Source organism: Talpa europaea (genome assembly GCF_964194135.1).
Source record: "Talpa europaea genome assembly, chromosome: 14".
NCBI classification, from domain to species: Eukaryota; Metazoa; Chordata; class Mammalia; order Eulipotyphla; family Talpidae; genus Talpa; species Talpa europaea.
Window position 1 is genome coordinate 15,907,433 of NC_140082.1, and position 22,644 is coordinate 15,930,076.

Below are 22,644 nucleotides of genomic sequence, written 5' to 3' on the forward strand. Positions count from 1 at the left end.
GCATCCAATTAAAGACAGAAATCAAAGGCAGCCACCTCAGAAAACTGGGTTTGATTCCAGATATGAAAATATTAATGTCTTACATGTGGTTAGCATAGAGCACACTCTCACGTGAAACCCAAGCCCCTTTCAGGAAGGCAGGGTGGATGGTGCTCTTCCTATGTGACAGAAAAAAAATCACAGTTTAGCAAGGTTAAGGACCTTGCATGGAGAACTACAGGGCAAAGGTAAATTTCAAGACTGCAGATTCTCATTGGGTAGATTTTCTCAGTGTCCCTGTCCCACTTTTCTTATAGGGCTGCTCATGGAGTATATGAAAGTGCTCTCCTGAGATTACACACTAGTCCCTCCATGCTCTGTGTACCACAGCCAGACTCTGAGGAGTGCCACTGCCCTATGACCCACACTGGAAAGTGTGGCTCGAAGTCTCGCCAGAGAAGACACGTCATGTAGTTTTCAAAAGCATTACTGGTCAAATGAGTGGATTTCCAGACCATGTCCCACCCTCAGCTCTTCCCAGAAGGGAAGGGAGGAAAAGTCAATTTGAAAAAGGATATTTGTTCTCAAATTCCTTTTTCCTTTCAAGACCACTTTGAAGTTCTGTGGCTTGGTCATGCATTTTTCCTCTTACCAAAGGCTTCGTTGCTCTCAATTTTTAAAAAAATTATCTTGAAATACAAATGGACCCCACTGTTTATCATGGTTGATGCTTTAAAATGCATGACAGTTAATTAAGAACTGCTCAGAGTTCTTGACAGACACGAAGGTTTTAAAGGTGGCTGAGAGGAGATGATCCTATATTCAGATTAACCCAGGAACTACTGTTCTTTTACTATCATGATGAACTGTTGGGAAGCAACCAAGCAGCTTCACTAAAGAACCATTACATTTGGATATAATTCTGGCCTCACTGTGAAGGTCTGAGCATCTCTGTGAGGGGCCCTTCCAGAGCTGACAGCCCTTTCTGAGAACCAGCTATCGCCAGCCCCTTCTCAGAAGATCTGCTCCCACAACTGTTGCTAATTGGGGACAGGCCAAGGTATGCCAGCCCCTGGCCATAGCTGACTCCCACTGGGCGCAAGAGATTTTCTCTCCCAGGAAGCTGTAACTTGAATTCCAGTTAGTGAATCACAGGCACTGGACTTGTAGGTTCGGTTGAATAAGGACTAAGGCAACCAGTCATGTTTGGGCCATGAGAATGGATGAGTGAGCTGATTCTGCTGATCCACAGAGAGGAAGAACAGACACTATGGTATGATGAGAGAGGCAGAGACAGGTAAGCAGAGACAGATGGCAAGAGACTATACTTTCCAGGTTCTTGGGGCATTAGGATTAGGTTCTATAATACACTACCAAAGTCCTTCAAATAAATCCATTTTGTTCAAGTAGCAGAAGAACTGTGCAGCTGGAACTCAATCAACTCAGAATCAGGAGAAATGATACATTTTTGTTTAAAGATTTATTTATTTATGCATACAAGAACTAGTACAGGCCAGAGGTGCAGGGTAGGGGCAGGGAGTGAGAGGATTCACCAGAGACAGAGCAGGGAGCAGAACAGGCAGACTGACTGGAATACAGTGCTGAGGGGAGCAATGGGCGAGACAGGAGAGCTCTGCTGTGCCATGCGGGTCACCTCCCTGGCTGGGAATTGAAGTTGTTTTAAATTACTAGGGTTTGGGGTGCTTGTTATGCAGTTATGGGTAACTTACACCCTTTACCTGAAAAAATCTCAGTCCAAGTTCAAAGGGAATGATATCTCTCAGAAGAAGAGTTTCATTTGTTGACTTTATCTTTTTCAGGGACACCACAAATAACCCAGGCAAGGAACCAGGGAGTCATATTTTTTATTCTTCCTGTCGTTTCATCCTTTATATATTCCACTTGTCATCAAGTTCTGTCTTTTTCCTGAAGGCATCTTGGATTTAACCCTTCCTATCTTTTCTCACTGCGGCCATCACATTTAGAAGTCTACACCTATCCTCTCCTCTTCAAACTTCCTTCCCTCTGATCCATCCTGTAAATGGGCACTAGACTCATCTTTCCAAACCAGAGCTTTTAGCATGTCAGTCTCCATCTAATCAACTCTGGTTTTATAGTCTGACCTAGCTCTTCTTTGTCCCCTCCAATACTCTGGCAGCTTTGATACCCAACCCCATTTTCCATCCCCAATCTTGTGCCTTTTCTCTATGAGGCTCTCTATGAGGCTACTCCCTGACCTGGTATGCCCTGACCTATCCACCCATCTACCTTTCTCTTTAATGATGCCTCCGACTTCCACAACCCTACTGTTCCCTCTTATCTTCAAATCTCAGAGCACTCTCCCTCATAATTCAATACTTAATTATATAATTGGTGGGCTGGTCTCCAAGTTTCTCCAATGTTTATAACTCAGATTCCTAATTACATCATAAGATTAAGGGTAGGACCTATATCTTAGGTTGTATATTCCTTAGGGGCAAATGCTGGCAAAAAGATTTTGAGTAAAATCATCCTTACTGATCTGAATGATTTTCCCCTTTTAAAATAATTAATATGGAAAGATGAAATGCAGCCATTTACAGCAAAATGGAGGGAGTTTAAGAGAATTATGTGTAGTAAAGCAAGTCAGAATAACAAAGACAAATACTGGACATTTACATAGTAGATGATTTGACATAGTAAAAATGCTTGCAAAAACCAGGGAACATTAACAAACACTGTGAGGGTTTTGAGGTTAAGAGGGAGGGGGTAAGGAGAAAGGAACAAGGAGATATAGGGCTGGTAGTGGGGTGGAGGGGAGAAGGAAAAATAGATCATATGAGCCTGAAGTTATTTAGATAACTTCAGCAGCAGAGCCTTAATTTTAACATGACAAATTTGTAACTTATTGGATGTATTTGGTTAAAGCTTTACAGCAAATGAGACATTTTATGAAAAGAGGCAGCAGTGTTTATTTGCCTGGTTGTGGTTGTTCAGTTCCATTCTAGTTCATCTCTGTGTCAACATACAGTAACCTGTGGACTATTAAGGACAGCAGAGGGGTGTTGGACAGAGAACTAAGGATACATTCAATGGATCTGCACTCTCCCTTTAGACATGTCTCTTACAGAAGGTACTTCATCCATCTAGATTTTGTTTCTTCATTCATTAGAGAGCTTGTCTGGATACTTTTCACAGTCACTAGCTATGTGATAAGATCTTTGGTATATAACAACAGTTCCAGGGCCTCCCCTGGTGGTGCAGCGGTTGAGTGCTGGGCTGTGAAGCTGCCGCAGCCTCTGCAGCACCAGTTCGATCCCCGGCCACCGGCAAGGGTTCCACATGACACGATAGACCTCTCCTGTCATGCCCACTGCTCCCCTCAGCAGTGTACTTCATCAGTCTGCCTGTTCTGCTTCCCGCTCTGGCTCTGGTGAATTCTCTCACCCTCCCACGCTTCTGACTGAACCCAGTGCTTGTATAAATAAATAAATAAATAAATAAATAAATAAATAAATAAATAAATAAATAAATCTTAAAAAAAAAAAAAGTTTCATATAGTTTAGCAGTGGTCCCAATGGCTAATTCTAAGGAAATCTGGGTAGTTACCCAGTGAAATTTTGGTCAACCTATAGAAAATATCCTAAATTTTGAGGGGAAAAACTACTGCCAATTCTTGAAAACCCTAAGTGCTAATATATGTTTTTATGCATCTTCTCAAAACATGAATATTTTCATAAAATCAGGTATTCATTTAGTCCTGGATCAGAAGAACAAATGCCAACTACCCAAGATCTATTACCATGCATAACTAAGGGTTAATTTTTTTAATTTAAAAAATAATTAGTATGCTTTACATAAGTGTGCTTTAGAACATTTTGGAAATACAATATATATCTCTCACTAAAGAAAATGTCCATTTGGTTCAGAAAGTCTATATTTTTTAATAAACAATTAAGTAATAGCCACTTTCCAAAACAAAGGATAATCGAGCATACAGCAGATTTGAAACCATGAGACTACATTGTGCAGGGGCCTCTTGTGTTCCCTAAATGCAATGCCATATCAAACCTCAAGCCTCAGGGGAATGGCCACCACAGCAGCTGAGCCAAGCCACTGAGCCCCAGGGCCAGGGAGATAAAAAAGGAATGGACAGAAATAAAACACAGGTTAGGAATAACCTATTTAGGTATTAGATGGCAGGACATGCTGAGAGTCATCATGCCTTAGGGAGAGCATTGGCCAAAACAGCACCTGCTGGAACTTTCATGCCCCACCACGTGTCAAGTCCTGGACTTTGGGTCATGTGCATTTTACTCATTTACTCTTGAAAATAACCCTGGAAAGCATAGATGAGGAAACAAAGACCCAGGGGAGAGTAATTTTATTTAGTGAGTAATGATTCAAACCTAAACCAGTGTGACTCTGACATCCACATTCTTTCCACTAGCTTATGTTTTCTTTCATATTGGAAGAGATATGACATCATGTAATCAAGAATATTTAGTGAACACCTGTTAACAGCCTTCACTGTGTTCTGTTACAAAAGATTGTTAATACATGGCCCCTTTCAGTGGCTGCCAAGGAGGAGCATTGAGAGGATAAAGCCTCCATAAATTCCATCAACAATCTCCATAAATAAACATACAATCCAAGTAAAATGAGGGTGGCTGCTATTCATATACAGCTTTAAGAGAAATCTTTAGTCCCCCCTTGGTAAATTAAGTCTCACCTTCACAGAAATTTCAGAGCTACCCCTGCTCCTATCACCGAAAAGCTGAGTCTAGCTGGGAAAACAAAACCATACATAAAGTGAGAATTAATACAAAACAAGTTAATTTGGGTAATTTGAAAGGGTTCAATGTTAATTTGGGTAATCTGAAAGTGTCCAATTAGACAAAACTGTTAAATAATTGTGCTGGAAAGACGAAACAGGTAAAAAATAAATTAGTCCGCATAATTTATACAATTAACATCCGTTAATACTGATTTGGCTAACCTTTGTTTGGTGTTTCATTTTAGCTGTAAGGGATAAATGCTGCATAGAGATGTGTCTTTTTTAATATGAACTTCAGCCCATGAAATGAAGATAGAGATTTGGGAGAGACCACGAAGCCTGGACAAAGCTGCTAAGGCAGTGTTCAGTGGAAAAGAGCCCAACTCCGGGGAGACCCTTCCCAGCTGAGAACAGCTGGGCTGGAACACCCGCAGAGTCAGCCCAACATTCTCCAGAGTGGCTCTGCTCCGCAACAAATGCTTCCTGGATACCATCGTGCCTACTTTACTCCGGGGGCCTGGGATTTCCCAAACCCAAAGAAGAAAAGAAAATGACTTAGAGCTAACAGCTTGAACTGCAGACCCTCTGTCGCCACTGAGTTAATCCTTTGGTTTCCACAATATCAAAAAGGCAATCTTAATAATTCAACATACTATCAGAATTTCAAACTCTAATTCCCAAACAATCCACAAAGAAAATTCTCAAAAATGACCTCAACAGTGGCCTGGATCCATCCCTAGGCCCCTGTTTTCAAGGAAATAAAGGAAATGGGGCTGTTCTCAAGTACTGGAAGGAAAAGGCATTAGTCTTGCCATTAGAGTCCTAGATTCAGATCCTCTTTGGCTCAGAGTGTAATCCTCATCAAATCACTTAACTACTCATGCCTCATTTTCTCATCTGAGCCATGGTAGAGAAGGAGTAGACATGTCACCTGCTTCATAGGACTGTTGAAAAGGTTAATAAATAAGATAATGTGAATATGAGTGCTTTGTACATAGTACACACTCAATATTAACTAGAATAGCAAAACATACTAAAAAAATCAATGCTGATGCTAAAATGTAGAAAGTTCTAGAAGAAACAAAACATTTTCTATAATTGAGAGACTTTTTTGACCTCCACTACTACAGTGCCCTTGACTCAAACTATGAACAAAGCTTTAAAAACTCTTATTAGGGATCACATATAGAAGCTTTCAAATCCTGTTTCTCAGGCTGCATTTTTGTAAGGAACAATAAATGTGTGTTTTTTTAAGATTTATTTTTATTTATTTATGAATATAAGAACTGGGGTGCAGGCCAGAGGTGTGTCTGTGGTGGGTGATAGGATTCATCAGAGACAGAGTGGGGAGCAGAACAGGCAGATCTATTGAAATACACTGCTGAGGGGTGCAGCAGGCGAGACAGGAGAGTTCTGCTGCGCCATGTGGGTCAGCTCCTTGGCCGGGGATCAAATGATGCTGCAGTGACTGGAGATAGTTTGACAGTGCTGAGACTTAACCCCTTGCACCACCAGGGAAGTCCAACAACAAACGTGTTTTCAGAAAGTCAAGGAGTCATATAGTTAAAAGGAACTTGAGCCAGTGAGGTCACGGGCTGCGATGACGAGGTCCCACTCTGCAGAGGTGCTACCCTGGCACCTTCTTAGAGCTGGTCTTTATGAATGATATAGTCAACAGAGAACTTCCTGTGGATTAAGAGGGAGAAATAACTTCCCAAATCCCTAAAACAGAGGCTTAAGAAGTTATGGAAAAATTTCTCCTTCTGATACCCGACTCTCTCCTTATCACTATCTTCCTGGGTCAAGTCTAAGTTCTGTTGGCAGATCACAAGTCCTTCCATTACCTGGTCCCATCTAATTCTCAGATCTCATCACCTGCCCTTTCCTCTTATAAATTCCTGTCACTGACTTGCTTGGGACCCACCAGTGTGTGTGTTTGTGCATGTGTACACATGCAAACTGCTTCCTTCCAAACAAGCCTAAGATCTGGAACCTGAACACTTAAAATGTGATCCTGCACCTCACGGGCTTGTTAGAAATGCAGAGTCTCAGGCCTGACCCAGTCCTATTGACTCAGATTGTGCACTGTATACACCATAATGATAGAGAAATCTTGTACTAAGACCATGCTTGTTCCAGAAGACCTCTTTGACCAACAGTAGCTCCTGCCTCCCACTATGCCAGGGCAGATGTTTTCCTCAGTCCTCCTAACCCTTCACTCATCTCACTTACTAGAGATGTCTTGCATTCATTTTTCTGTTTATGTGTCTGGTTTTGGTCTTAGACTAGCAGCTCCCCACAGGCTGTAGACCATGCCATCCTGCTGTCTCCCATGTTATATAAGGGCTGGTATATGGCAGGACCTTCAGAAATGTCATTTGTCACAGTTAATAACTTTTAAAGTTCTTGTGATTTTAAACTTTAATAACTTAAATAACTACCTTTAATAACAAACTATTTTTAATAACTAATAGTTTCAATAACTTTAATGATTTTAGTTAAGTTTATTAACTGAAACTTTAATCAGTAATTTTAATAACTAACTCAGATACCTGTGAGCTACATGAAAAAATATCACAATTAAGGTGACTCATGTTACACATTTTAATCCATGTATTTATTTTTTAATATTTTAAAAGTTATGAAAATTTTTAAACTTACAAAATTTATTTACAATGGAAACCTTCAAACACACAAAAGTAGGAAAGAATAATAAGCCTGCCACCCAGCATCCATACATACCTATATATCTGTTTATTTTTACCCTTCTTGTTTCATCTGTCTCCCTTATTCCCACCCACTTACTCTCTAGTAGGCTAGATCATTCTAAAACAAAACCCAGATATAATGTAATTTCAGCTACAACTATTTCAGTGTATCTGTGACTTAAAAGAACTTTTAAAAATGTATATATTAAAGTCCTGCATTTAATAAATATGTATTTAATAAGTATTTAATAAATATTTAATAAATATATAACCACCATACCGTTATTGTAGCTAATAAAATTAAAATTGATTCCTTAATATAAACTAATATTCAAATGTCCCTATTTCAAAGATTCAAAGATGGGTTTTTATGGTTGGCCTGCAGAAATCAGGTGACTATTTTATAGCATACAAAAAACAGCACTCCAAGTTGAGAAGGTAAATTTCTCATGCCTGTGACCTCAGGCCCAAATTAGTTATGTGAAGAAATTATATTAGTCTTTAAATGCCATTTGCAGGACCAACCTCCTTTACGACTAGACTATTAACTTTTAAAAACCATACAAAACTTTTATAAAGAACCTATAAGTAAAAAAGATCAAAGAAAAGCCCAAGTTGAGGTCCATACAAGAGTGTCCCTCAAAAGCAATGAAATAAATGGGAATTAGAATGGTGAGGATAATTACTTAACAGAAGAGAGATAAGCAAAGGTTATTAAGTCAAATGATATCCCCCCTCAAAAGCCAAACCAACAGGATTAGAGATTTAGAGAGTGAGATTTAGGGCGATGGTAAATTTGATCACATTGTAATTTGCTTTTAAAAAATCTGCATTTCTTCTATCTACAAAAAGAACTTGCAGGAGAAGGGGTTTGAAGAGCAAATCCAATTACCTCGAGTTGTTTTCTATTTAATAGTAAGTTCTGATCTGTGCTCCATAGGTCAAGAGCAAAGTTCAAACTTCTCTTTGCCCTCTTTTTGACTCATACTTCATCTCTGCATCCCTGCTTGTTTTAGCTCTCTACGTAACATGCCAAGGGGCAGAGATTCCGGTCTCCACACAATAGCCCACCATTCAACCACATTCTGCTTTGTCCCTAAACAGTCAGTACCCCCTGGCTCCTGCTGGGTCTGTTATATTCAGATATGAACTTTCCAGGAATCTGATCATGTCACAGGCCTTTTCCTGTATGACAAATTCAATGCTAATCATGAATAGTGAGCTTCACAGAGGGCTCATATTATTCATGATTCTGTATATCCAGAAATAGGGGAAAACTAGCATAAAACAGGCAGGCTGAATCTCAATTGAGTCCACCAGGCAACTACTAAGGACTCTTGCTGTAAACAGCACAGGAGATTTTCAGGACTGTTAATCAGACACACTAAAAGCACAATCTTCTGATAGACTTAAGGTCTGAGGCCCTGGTGCCCACAGAGCAAACAGTAAGATTTTCTAAAGAACCAAAACTACTCACCCCACACCTATAATCTTGGTATTCCTAGTTCTCATTCCCAACTTTTGTAAGTCTCTCTATCCAGACCATTTCAAGGCCAGTTATTGAAACTTTGAGAGAGTTACCAAAGAGCCATAAGAAAAGGAAATGATATCTAATTTTTTTTGGAACAACAAGGCACATCTGACAAATATTAAGAATTAAAGGGGTACTAGATGGTTTGTACCATTTTGTTATAATTTGGTTTCAATAACTACATGAGTCAGCTTCCATTGGCCCAATTTATATTTTATAAATGCAAGTTGAGGATTATCTTTCCATATAAAAGCGCCCAGATTGAAATCCCCCCTTCACTATTCCTGAGAGAGTGACATAGGCTGTTACTAAAAGACTATCTTTGTATAAAACAAATGGACCGAGGAAAATCTGCTTTCCTCTCCCCCTGCCGCTTTGTTCTTTACATAACGAGAGCCAAATGAGATGTTTTTCATTTTAAATTTTGATGAAGCAGACTGAGCAAAAGCCTATTCTTCTAGTCTTTACTATTTTCTCAGAATTGGGACTGAACAAGACACACACTCAGATTGGAAGGATAGTGAGAGCAGGGCCTAATTGTCAGGCAGTGGCAACACATGAAAGGTGAGCACTGCACCTGCAGCCCGGTGTCAAGGGCTGCCCTTCTTGCTGGAGGTATCAGATTTTAGACTGCTGTAGTGGCCCCGAGTGAGGGGCCCAGGTCCCACATGAACCCCCACATCATTCTATATACACAGCCTCCTGAACTGAGGAGTGAGTAAGGTGAGAGAGCAAGAAGGTTTAAAAAATAAGGAAAAAATAGCCAGGTATACTTATGAGTGAATTGTCCTTTTCTTCAGCTCTACGACTGAGAAATTCTGCTTCTTTAGCAAATTTAAAGGTATTACCAAGACTACAATAGTAAACTCCTTACAGCACCCAGTTCAGTTTTGGTTTTGAACATAGGAATGAATGGCTGAATGAATGAAACAGTTAGAAACAGACCTTATAGTAAAAGGCTGAAAACGGCTTTTAGCAGAGAGGACAAGTTATAAGTGGTAAATATATACATATATTGATTTATGTGCATGTGTGTACACTATGCTAATGTGAGAAAAAGGAACATCACATTGGCTCTGGAGGGACTCTAATTAGATATTTACTAAAAATAATTTTTCAGTTGACACATCATGTCAAGTGGAAATAATAAGTAGTGTTGTAACTTAATTTTACTGTCTATTTGGGTGTTCTTCATTCACTTCAAAAAATTAACACAAATTAACAGAGGAAGACTTACAAAACACTTTTTATTCTAGTCTGCTACTGAGCTGTTGCCATCTCTGAGGCAGTTAAGGTGGAGGAGATTAAATAAAAGCAGAAATTCTGATTGAGCTTATCCATTCAGGGGGTGGGATGCTGAGAGTACTAGGCATTCCCATTTCTGAAAAGCTTCAATGAGGAAAAGTGAAAATCATCAGCCCAGAATGGCTTCTCTTTTCACCTGCTTTATGAATGTACCTGCCTCAACTACTGGCCCATTGCAGTGGCCTTCCACTTTGCTTCTTAGGTGGCAGTGTCCTAAACCTGCAGGAGGTGCATTTGAGACTTACTTTGGCAAGCAGGTATCTCACAGTACTTCCAGTAGACACCGTCCTCATGCTCTGCCACGTAGCACCAGGGGCTCACATCTCCATCAGGGTTTCTGTTGGTGAAAAGGACACAGCCAGTAATGTTTCCATTTCCATTGTTCAAGTCACCTGGCTCATTGTTTTTCAGCACTACCAAAAAGGAGTGTTTCCATTTCTTCATTACTTCTTATCTTTGGAATGTATCTCAATGCCAACACCTATGAAGAAAAAAAATGGTAAACTACAAAACCAGGTGGGGAGGGGTGTGATCAAAGGTGTTACTTGTTTACACAAACTCACTACAGTGTAACTGGGACAAATGACCACTAAAGAAATCATGCCAAACAGTGCTGGGCATGTTTGGGACTGCAGCATTTCCCACAGCTGAGAGAACACAGGGCGAACACAGGTGCCCTCAAAACTTGAGTGACAATGTGAATGGACACAAATGGTCAGGATAGCAATTTGGTAATTAGTGTCAAAGACCCTAAAAGTAAGCAAACTCCCTTTTAATCAGCAGTGTCTCCTTTAGTATATTATTCTAAGAAAATCTTTGCTTATAAAGATGTTCACAAGAATTTCTATAATACAAAATCTGGGAAGAATAAATGCCCAATAATTAAGGACTGGTCAAATAAATGTGTTGAGATATATTTATTGATATGGAAAGATAGTTACAATGTCTTATTAGGCTTTTATTTAAAGGTAATTTTAAAACATGACAGAAGACACAATGCTGTTATTTGAAAACATGTATATCCTTAAGGGAAGGATGTACAGTAAATCCTTGAAAGTGTTTCTGGATAATAGGACTACTGGCAATTTTAATTTCTTATTTCCTCTTCAATGAACACTTTGTTATTTTGAAACAATAAAATCAAATGCACATAATATAGGTGCCACTGAACCTATCAGGTGAAACCTATCAAGTTTCTATCAACTTATATCTGATAGAAATGGGTCCTACTTCTACCTCAAAATACCAACTTCTCAGAGACTTCTGAAGAAAACTCTGCCAAGGAGTTTGTTAGAATATATAATCCTGTAATCCTACCAACTACTTTTTATGTAACAATAATATTTCTTAAAGATGTCACATTTCTAAATGAGTGGCTTGGAATAAATGCCCTTTGAGGTCCCTTCAATGCAGAGATGCCATCACAATAGTGGGCAACACAGCTGAAACAGACTGAAAAATGGCAAGGGCCACTGGACACACAGAAAAGCCTGGCCTCTCCTCACTGCTTTACAAGCTCCCTTTATTTAGACTCAGAACACTGGAAACGTGACACTCCGGTTAGGCCGGAAATGGGCATAAAGACCCTGCAGCCAGAGCTTTGGAGCAACCCCTATCAGGCCTGAAAGGGATAAGCCTATTGTGTGGCCCAGAAGATAAGCTGCCCTGAGGCACAAAGGGTCCTTTTATTTTTGTGCCCAAAGGCAGGTGCCAGCGCCAACTCTGCTCTTCCTTGGCTTCTCTGTCTTCCCCTCTAATCCAGAGATATGTCTCATCCAGAGAAGTGTGTTTCCATTACTCGCCATCTCTTAGACATCTCAAACATGTCTGGAAACATCACACAAAACAAACATGGTGTCAGGTGTCAGCTGAGAAATCAAAGTAGGAGAACTTGAACAAAGCCCTTCTTTAAACAGTGTTTCACTGTCATTTTCCTCCCTCTATTCAGTGTTCAGCTTTGATGTAGTATTTGGTAAAGACCTTAGAAAACAACTGTGTGTTATCAATGTCAGAACCATTCTGAAAAGCATCAGAATAGCTTAATAAGGAACAAGCAAACTTATCTTTAACTTTGCTACAGTGCAGAAACAAAGGCTGGGAGTCTCCAATGTAATAATAATCCACAATTTCAGCCTCCCTTTTTGAAGTATAAACTGGTAGTTCAGGTCTGGTACATTCCATCAAATCAAAGGAAAGGATTGTAGTCTGTCAGGACCGAGAAAGAAGGTAGTCCTCCCTGCCTCTTACAGTTCTCTTGGTGGATATTTATTGGTGCATTTCTGGTAGTCCATGAGTAGAACTAGGTGCTGATCAGTGAGAAAACAATTTTTTTCATATAAATTAAAATTCACTATAAATTTTCATTTACTTTAAATCAGACTTAAAAACAGGAGATCTTCTGAGAAGACTACTTGAAAGAAAGCAAGTCTGAACGAGAATAAACTAATAGCCCACTACAGAGACACTTTAGGACAAGAAAATAATTATGTAAAACAAAAAACAAACACTGGTTTTCTTCCTAAACATTCTTCCCAACCCAACCCAACTATTCCTATGAATAAAAAAACTAGAGCAAGAAATAAACCAGAATGGACTAATTTTTTTAATATGTAAAGGCAAAAATTAATGGACATGAATAACTTTCAAAATAAAATGTAAAAGAATTAATGAGCATATATAACTTTCATAATAAAATACAAAAGATAGCAAAATGTGGAATAGCCTATATACAAATTATTAGTTCTGGAAAGTGGGGCTTGATAGGGAGGATTTGGTGGGAAAGAAGTAAAATGAGGGGGACTTTAAACAATATCTATTTGCTATGTCTGAGATTTTTAAAAAGCTTTTAACAGTTTTATAATAACAAACGAAAAATAATGCAACAGCAACTATGGGGGAATGGCCAGTTGGTACAACTTAGGACAGCGGTGAACAAAAGAGCTGAATGTACATGGATAAAGATAACATGGATTACAGGCCTGGTGACTTCAAGACAACCACAGGGCCCTAGAATGTGAGCAAAGGTACACAGGGAGCGCAGAAGGTAAACAGTGAGGCCCACAAAGGTATAAATATCTTGGCTCAGCTGGGTCAACAGTGCCAGGGCTGAGATTCCAACATACTGGTAAAATGAAGGAGAGTGTATTGCTCAAAGTGTACTACAGCGATCATTTTTCCCTATCCCAATAGCCCAAGAGGCTGCCTTTGCACCTGTCCTATTAATAATTAAATTCAACACATTGCTAAACAATGAGACATATTACCAGGAACTTGCGAGTGAAACAAAAGTGCCATAAACAAAACATCACCATAAACAAAAGTGCTTAGAATTTTGACTGTCCTTACAGATCAGTGATTCTTAACTTCTTTTGGAGCATAAGTAACTTTGAAAATCTGATTAAAGTCATGGATCAGGTTCCCAAAAAATTTTGAGTACATAATTGAAACACCATAGATCTCAGGCTAAGAGCCCCTGCTAGTGACACAGGAGGTGAAGGGAAAGAAACACCTACTCTACTGAAAGGACGGAAACAGCACAAATCTGATGGCTAATGCTGCTCCCACAGCAAGGTTATCCTGGACTTGGAAGGGGTGGGATTATGCAAGGCAACTTCCTTTTTGCTCAGAAGCAGAGGAAGATTTGGGTTACAGATGGTGCTTTTCTTGACCACTATATTCCCCAAAGCTTAAGAAGCTTTGCTGTCTGTGTATTGTTTCCTGGTGGTAAGGTCAACTGTAAAAATCCTCCACGAGAGACATGAAAATGACCAGATAGGAAAGCAGAGGTCTAAAAACCAGGATCAAAGCAATCCTAATTGAAAAGATGAATAGAATGTGTATGTGTGTGAGGGTGGGACAAAGATTTTTAAAACAGTGACAATAAAGGTCTTCTAAGTTGGCCAAAATGAGTCAAAAACAGACTTCCTTAATAGTGAGCAAGGTTGGAAGGGGTCTGAAGAGGAGACCAGAGATTTTCTTAAGTATAGGGAAGCACCATCTTACCTGCAATAGTTATGCTCGCCCAGGCCCCCCTCCCCATTGGGGTATTTCAGAGTGTTGTATGGATGCTGAAAAGTCTCGTTCCAGAACAGACATGGCTTCCCGCCTTGTAGTGCCGTCCAGTTCTGCGTTCCCCTATAATCTGCACCATTGGCTGTGAAACATTCTAGGAGAAAGAAAAGACAGAGCAAACTAATTTTCTGGCAACATCTATAGTCCCCTCCCTCTTTAGTTGATGTTTTATTTGTTTTGCTTGGACCAAACTGAGAATGGATAATGTCTTGCTAGATCCTGGTCACGGTGATGTTAACATGTTAGGGCTGAGTAAATCTGAAATGAGGTACCCTATAAAGGCTAGGTTAAATTGTAGCACTGGCTTGTCTACAGACACTAGAACATTTCCCCCTGAAGTATACAGATCCCAAAGAGCCTATAAACAGGGAGCTGAAATGTGTTGAGGCCCATGAAGTGAACCAGCAAACCCCCAAATCTGGGAACAGTTGGGAACAGCCATCCATGAGGAATTCTGGGTGCTCAGAGGGGGTCACTGCTCTTGCCAGTGTCTCTGTGTGGTAACTAGAACCAGGTCACCAGCTGTAACAGAGCTCTCCCCTACAGTCTGAAAGGCTGCACTGACACTTGGATTTAATAAGACCATCGGATACAGCAACGCTTTGGAATCCCAATCACACAAGTCTGGGAATGACTCACATTCCCTGGTAATGAAGAACAGTCCTTCCTATGCTGTTTGAGATAGAGGTGCAACTAAAGAGACAGTCAACACAGGGAAGAGGGGCCAACTAGCCATTTTCTGCACCTTTTTCTGAAATATCTTCCTACAAAACACACTGAACATGGTCTCCAGTCCATTTAATAAAATGACAAAATCCTTGCAGGTGAAACAATATGCTTCTAAAATCTGCTTCTCAGACTTTAGGGGGATGGGAATTGAGGCTGATAGGATTTTCCCCCACATATTGCATGCATTAAACTCTCAGAGGTTCATGAGAAAGGCAAAGCACAAAGAGCAATTTTTAAAAATTAGTTTAGTTGAAACTGACAGATAGAAGCACTTCAAACACTTCTTTTAAGATGTATCACTAGAAATCTGACAATGTGGAGGAGTTACGCTAACATTCTTAGCTTTATTTCTTTCCTCCTCCTGGCACATCCTGACCTATAACTTCCGATATGAAGGACACTTAATGCTGTCTCCTGTTGCAGTGCATGAGTCTACTCCAGCCTAAGCATGTGCACAACATGAGCACATCTATATTCTGGAAGATATTTCCCTTAATATTTAAATTCTGTCCAGAGAACACCTCTCTTTTGGTACCCCTTCATCCCACAATCTGGGCCCTGATTTTTCTCTGGAATTGTGCCATTTTAGGACAGCTACAATAACCTGGGATTCCAAGCTATACATAACACTCTATCAATTTATTGTGTTTTGTGTAACACTCATGTTACAATAAGGGAGACTCATCGTGTACCACTTCGAGTAAATCCTCTACCAAGAACATGCATAAATGAAAAGTTCAATAGTAATTGAAGGAGACAGCTCGGTACAGCTTAAAATATACTGAACCAAAAAGCTAAGCCTGGCTTCTCATCCTGGACTTGTTGCTAACCAGCTGTGCGGCCTTGAATATAACACCATCCACATCAGCACTATGACTTACATAGTGCTGTACTGTGTGCCAACCTCTATTCTAAGAGCTTTACAAATATTGATTCTGTACCACCCCCTTACTACTCCCATTTTGCCAGTTTGCCAGTTTGCCATGAGGCAACTGGCACTTAACCACACCCAATATTGCCTCTAAGCCACCCCCATACCTTGGTATTATCCTTGCTTTCCCCACCCTCTCCCTAATCCCACTTCCTACTCATCGGCAAGTCCTATCAACCTTTTAAAAATATGTACCCCAAAACCACCCTTGCCTCTCTCTTGGGTGCCACTATTTTAGACCACTCATTACCAAAATGTCTCGTGTCACAATTTCAACTTTTATTCTCCCGCAATCTAGACTCCAGACAGTGCTCAGAGTTCTCAGGAAGATATCAGTGCTGGGGAAAAACCCCAAACCCTTCCTTTTTGTCTGCAAAGTCTCCAGGCCCTCCCTCCCACAGTACACCAAGATCTCCCCCCTAATCACTATGTTCCAATCACACTAGTCAGCTTTTAATTTTGTGAACACACCACACCATTTCTTGCTTAAAAATGTTATTCCCCCTAATACTTCCCATAGTAGACCAAATGATGCCTCCTCAGAACCGACCCCCCCCCCCCGCCCACACCATCTCTACTCCTATTTTTCTGTCATTGTTTGCTTGGTAGCACTTATCAGCACTAGGAACATATATGATCTATTATAGGGGATGATGAAAAAGAAGAGGATGATAAAGAGGGGAGGGAGGAGGAAAAGAAAGAGAACCACACCAGACACCAGAGCCCCATCTTATCCCAGGGCTAGAATGGGACTTGGAAACCTGTGTTTCTAAAAAGCTGTCCATGTGATTTTGTTAAGTAATTTGGTTTGGGAAGCACTAGCCTAGATGATTTAAGAACATCAAGTCAACCTTTGTCAATTTTTAGAACTTTAATTAATATGCACTAAAACCTCTTTTTCTCCTATCAAAAGTGGTTGAGGAGTGGCCCAGGAGCCAGAAATGCAAGCCAACCAATGGAAGGCCTTAGCAATCAATATACAGCAACCTACAGTCAGTGTTCCCAGAGGCTCATTTGACTGATGTTGGAATACAACAGGAGTCATCCACACAAGTGTTAAGTCCTCATCTACACAAGCAGATGAGATGGCATCTGAGAGAAGGAATAAGAAAGTGTGGGCTGTTTGTTTTAGTCTGTTCCTCCCAAACCAAATCTAGTTCTGAGTTATTCTAGGGAAATTGAGGCAAAGTACAGTATTTTATTTTCATTTTTTGACCACTCACCAGTGCATGTCAATTGTGGGAAAAAGCAAGAAAAACAAACTTGTGTACTTTGGATTTAGAATATGTGTGCACTTGATTTCATCAGAATTCTAGGATATGTACTAAGCAATGAGGACCCTGTCACCTTTTTGTTCTATTGCTATGAAACTGACATAAGGTTGTTAGCTAGATAAGCAAGGAATAATTTAAATAAATAAAAAATAAAATATCAGGGCCTCCCCGGTGGCGCAGCGGTTGAGCGCTGGGTTGCAAAGCTGCCTGCAGCCTCTGCAGCGCCAGTTCGATCCCCGGCTGCTCCCCAGCCACCGGAGGAGGGTCCCACATGGTGCGCAGACCTCTCCTGCCGCCGCTGCTCCCCTCAGCAGTGTACTTCGGTCCTTCTGCCTGCTCTGCTCCCCGCTCTGGCTCTGGTAGATTCTCTCACCCTCCCGCGCTTCTGACTATACCCAGTGCTTGTATAAATAAATAAATCTTTTTAAAAATAATAAAAAAATAAAATATCATATGACCAACTGTATAGTCAGTGAAAGAGAATGAGCAAAGCCTATACTCATTAACTCATTCAACAAGTATTAATTCCATACTTACTGGGGCTACAGTGGGGAATACTCTGCATTAATGGAGCTTATATGCTAACAGAAGAGACACCAATCAAAATTCCCATCATATTGTGAAAAGCTATATAAGGAAAAATGGAATAAGGAGATGGGAACCCAATAGAGAAAGTTCTCTTTTAGATACAGGTCAGGAAAGGCCTAGAGAGGAGAGAAGAGCAGGGATGTGGACCAAGTGAGGAAGAAATGTGGAAAGTGTTAATGGCAGAGGGCACAGAATATGCAAGCACACTATGAGCACCAATGTGCTTGGCAGGTTTGGGGAACCACAAGACAACTTCTTGATTTCTCTATGATAACTGAAGTAGGATGTGTGCCTGGGGCAGGGTGGGTAGAAAATGAAGAGGAGGAGGTATGCAAGATCAGGACCTGTAAAGTGTTGAGGGTTATATAAATTAGATTTTGGCTTTTGTTCTAGGTGTGAGTGGGAACTACTGTCATTTCTCTGAGCAGAGAAATGACATGATCTAACTTATCTTTTTTTTTTTGTAAGATTTATTTATTTATGCACACAAGAGCTGGGGTGTAGGCCAGAGGTGTGGGGGGTGGAGGGGTAAGAAGATACATCAGAGACAGAGTGGGGAGCAGAACAGGCGGATCTACGGAAATACACTGCTGAGGGGAGCAGTGGGTGAGTCAGGAGAGGTCTGCTGTGCCATGTGAGTTAGCTCCCTGGCTGGGGATTGAACTCATGCTGCAGTGGCTGGTGATAACTTCATAGTGCTGAGACTTAATCCCTTGTGCCACGGCGGGGGGTGGGGGGGTCAATTTTAGCTTTCTAGGTTGGTAGTCCCCTATTTTTTCCCTCCATTTCCAAAATCCTCCAAAGAATGTACATGACATTTATTTTAAACATTGGAGATGGTAATTTTATCGCAATCCCTTTGAGGTAAGTGGAATCTCATTAGGACATGCAAATCCTCTGGTTTCCATAGAACCTGTGGGAATAAGATCTGAGGTCAAAAACTATGTTTGGATGAAAGCTCATTACCTTTTATTGTTAATAAAAGCTAGTAGGGGTCTCCCTGGTGACCCAGGGGTTAAAGTCTCAGACCTATCAAGCTATCGCCAGCAACTACAGCATGAGTTAGATCCCTGGCCAGGGAGATAACCCAGTGGCACAGCAGACCTCTCCTGTCTCACCTGCTGCTCCCCTCAGCAGTGTATTTCAGTAGATCTGTCTGTTCTGCTCCCCAATCTGTCTCTGGTGAATCCTCTCACCGCCCCCACCCCTGTACCTCTGACCTACATCCCATCTCTTGTATGAATAAATAAATAAATAATTTTTTTAAATAATAAAATAAAAGCTAGTAACAGTTTCCCTCATCAAACTATTACTATTCATTATTCTTGAAATTTAGAAGGATTGGGTATAAAAAAAGGATTGACTGATATATATGCAAAATTTTGATATGTACACTTCAAATTCTCCAGAATCTCACATACTCAAGGCTGTATGCAAAATTATTTGAAGATTTCAATTAATTTAGAGGCATGGGCTACAGAAGACTTTTATATATTTCCAATTATATTTTCTAAATTGCAATTTTTTTTAAAGATTTATTTATTTATGCACACAAGAACTGGGGTACAGGCCAGAGGCATGGGGGGCGTGGGTTGAGAGGATTCACCAGAGACAGAGTGGGGAACAGAATAGGCAGATTGACTGAAACACACTGCTGAGGGGAGCAGTGGGGGCCAGTCAGAAGAGGAATGCTGCACCATGTGGGTATCCCTGGCAGGGGATCTAACTCATGCTGCAATGGCTGCAGATTGCTTCATAGGTTGCGTCTTAACTCCTTGCGCCACCAGGGAGGCCCCTCACATTGCAATTCTTTTTTTTTTTTTTTTTTTTTTTCTTTCTGTGTGTGGTCCACTTCACACATTGCAATTCTTAAAGTCAGTCTACCTAATGATTTAATGGACAATCATTTAACAATTTATGAATTTCACATACTGGAATGGAGATGCAATAGAGAGGAGAGAAAGGCACTAACATGGCTGTCTGAGAGCAGAGGATGGCATGGCCTCTTAGTCAGGACAGGGAAAGCCCCATGGGCAGGGGAAAGCACTGAAGAATAATAGCACCGCTCTGCTTCTCTGACTTGGTCCCTCTCTGCTGACTTCTTACACAACACATCCTTTTTGTAAAAGTTTCTTTATCTCTGAAATGAGGGGGATGACTAGATTTATTTATATATATATATATATATATATATGTTACATATAAATACATACAATTTCAGAAGTATTCATAGAGTCCCTGAAGCCCTTCTATGCAGCCCCAAGACCTACTAATCTAAGTCAAGGACCCCCTGAATAAGTGACAGCTACAAAATAGAGAAGCAGGAAAGCTAAGGAGGGAGGAAGGACTTTATAGGATTATTTCATTACAAAAGCTATGAAATAGTTTACATCAAATATTTTTCTGCATAGAAAACTTCTAGCAACAATGTGGTACAGTATGGAAAGCTCATGTTAGTAGCTAGAGTCAGATCTTAGCCTTGTGGTTTACAAGCATTACCACTAAGCAAACCTCTTCAAGCCTCAGTTTCTTCACTTGTAAAATGGGGGCTTAGATTATTTATAGTTCAGGGCAATCAGAAAGAGTTGAAGGATATGCAAGTAAAATGTCTAGAACAACAGTAGGTACCTAATAAATTATTATGTAATCATAATTTTTAAAATAAGCTAATGTTATTATAAATTTGAAAATATTATAACCATCAAGATCATATCGTTTATTCTAGTCCATAAAAATAATCACCTATAAAAAGCAATATAACATGAGTTGATTGGCGCATCATCCTACTAACATTGTTTATAGTTATCAGGCTACCATTAGGATAGAAAATGTATATGGTAAAATATGTATATGGTAAAATGTATATGGTATATGGTAAAAAATGTATATGGTAAAATAAATGAGCACTCTCCATTTCTCCTCCAGTGTGGAAGGATGACCCTGTTGAGGAGAATAACTACCATGACTTCCAGGGTTTTGCCGAAATCTCAGATGTGAGGGCTTCTGCCCAGCGTCTGCAATTTCATATTATTGGTGCATTCGTTGTACCCCTGGAGGGGATATTAGTTTGCTATGGCTGAACCAAGAAAGAAGGCATACATAGATTTCTACAGAAATTATGATTCTGTGAAAGATGTGGAAGAGAAGAAGAAGGCTGGTATCTTTCAGAGTGCAAAGTGATCTTGAAACAAAGTATTCCTTTGGCTTGACTTCCATGGATGTTTATCACTAGCCTGTGTTCCTGAACCATGAAACGTGAATATTTGGGCTAAGGAATAATTTCTCTTGAGAAACAATTATATACTGAAGAAAAAAGAAAGGGAAATAATGTGGCCTGAACCCAGTGTTGAGTCCTAGCATTCAATGAGTTAAGAGGCAAACAAACAAAAAGTAAAATGAAACCAGTAGATTTTACTTAATCAAAAATTCAAAGTACACATGATGAAACATCACTGTTATATATGCTCCTGAAATCATAATTCAATATTTGTACTTACTATAAGTGAGGAAAATACCAAGTTAATAGAGTCTCAGGCAATATAACTACCAGCTTATACATGCGCTGCATTTTTAAAGTTCATGCTTAAAACTATAACAAGGTATTCTTTTAACATAATTAAACTTAACATATGTGAGCTAGATGTAGGAAAGCAGCAGCTAATTTAAAGACACTCTGTTTCTCTTGGTAAGAGTTAATAAAGTTGAAGAATGTTCTTAAAAAGCACTACTAATAGGTCATTATTAATTTTACTATTTGTCCAAAACCACACTATTGAGAAACACTATGTGAAAACTTTTCTCATATTGAGTCTAGAATATTCCTAGTTTTTCTGGTAGAATTACCAGTGGGATTTCTACATATAATATTCATGGGAATCACTGTTTTTTTTTTAAGTTTTTTTTTTAAGATTGATTTATTTATGCATACAAGCACTGAGTACAGTCAGAAGCGCGGGAGGGTGAGAGAATTCACCAGAGCCAGAGAGGACAGCAGAACAGGCAGAGTGACGAAGTACACTGCTGAGGGGAGCAGCAGGCAGCAGGGGAGGTCTGCACGCCATGTGGGACCCTCCCCCAGTGGCTGGGGATCGAACTGGCACTGCTGAGGCTGCACGCACTTCGCAGCCCAGCACTCAACCACTGCGCCACCAGGGGAAACCCGGGAATCACTGTTTTTAATCCTTAAAATTAACTCTATGGTCTATGTAGCACTTAACATTTCCATTGATCCAATGTTGGAGGAATCTGGCTGGTTTGGGCTTAGTTTGGAATCAATATGAATGAGTAAACATTAGGTTCAATCTTGGCATCTTAAAGTAAGATGGAAGAATATTTTCCAGTGGGAATATCTTCTGTTCTTTTACAGGCATCTATAAAATTTGGTAGGTGGGTCAATTACAGAAATACAAGACTTAGGTGGAAAAAGCTCCTTTTAACATTTGGAGCAACACAACAGTGAGTGCTGTCAAATGTTTACACAACAGATCTGCTGCTTGGTTGGATTTCCAGTACATTCTGGTGTCCGGTGGGAACTTGTGGGTACGCCCAGGCTCCTGGCAAACCGCCTTTGCCCTCAGATACTCAAAAGCACTACAGGAAGGCTTGTTTCCATTTTGTGGAACCCTGTAGTAAAGAGGCTCATGGCCCTAGGAAGGCAGTGGCCTCCAACTTTTTCCCACCCCCACATAGCTGAAGCCATGACAGAACAATCTCTCATATTTAATAATGGCTGTGATTCTCACAAGCATATGGAGAAAGGTTATCAGGTCTAG

General features: G+C 40.1%; 1 protein-coding gene across 2 annotated transcripts in view; it reads right to left on the reverse strand.

Moving 5' to 3' along the window:
* KREMEN1 (kringle containing transmembrane protein 1) overlaps positions 1-22,644 on the reverse strand; it is a 54,403-nt gene that overhangs the window by 19,524 nt on the left and 12,235 nt on the right. For both annotated transcript variants that reach the window (XM_084253873.1, XM_084253872.1), the window contains exons 2-3: positions 14,282-14,444; positions 10,525-10,616 (exon numbers count right to left, since the gene is read on the reverse strand). In XM_084253873.1, coding sequence (XP_084109999.1) covers positions 10,525-10,616; positions 14,282-14,444 — 255 coding nt within the window. The remainder of the gene's footprint in view (positions 1-10,524; positions 10,617-14,281; positions 14,445-22,644) is intronic.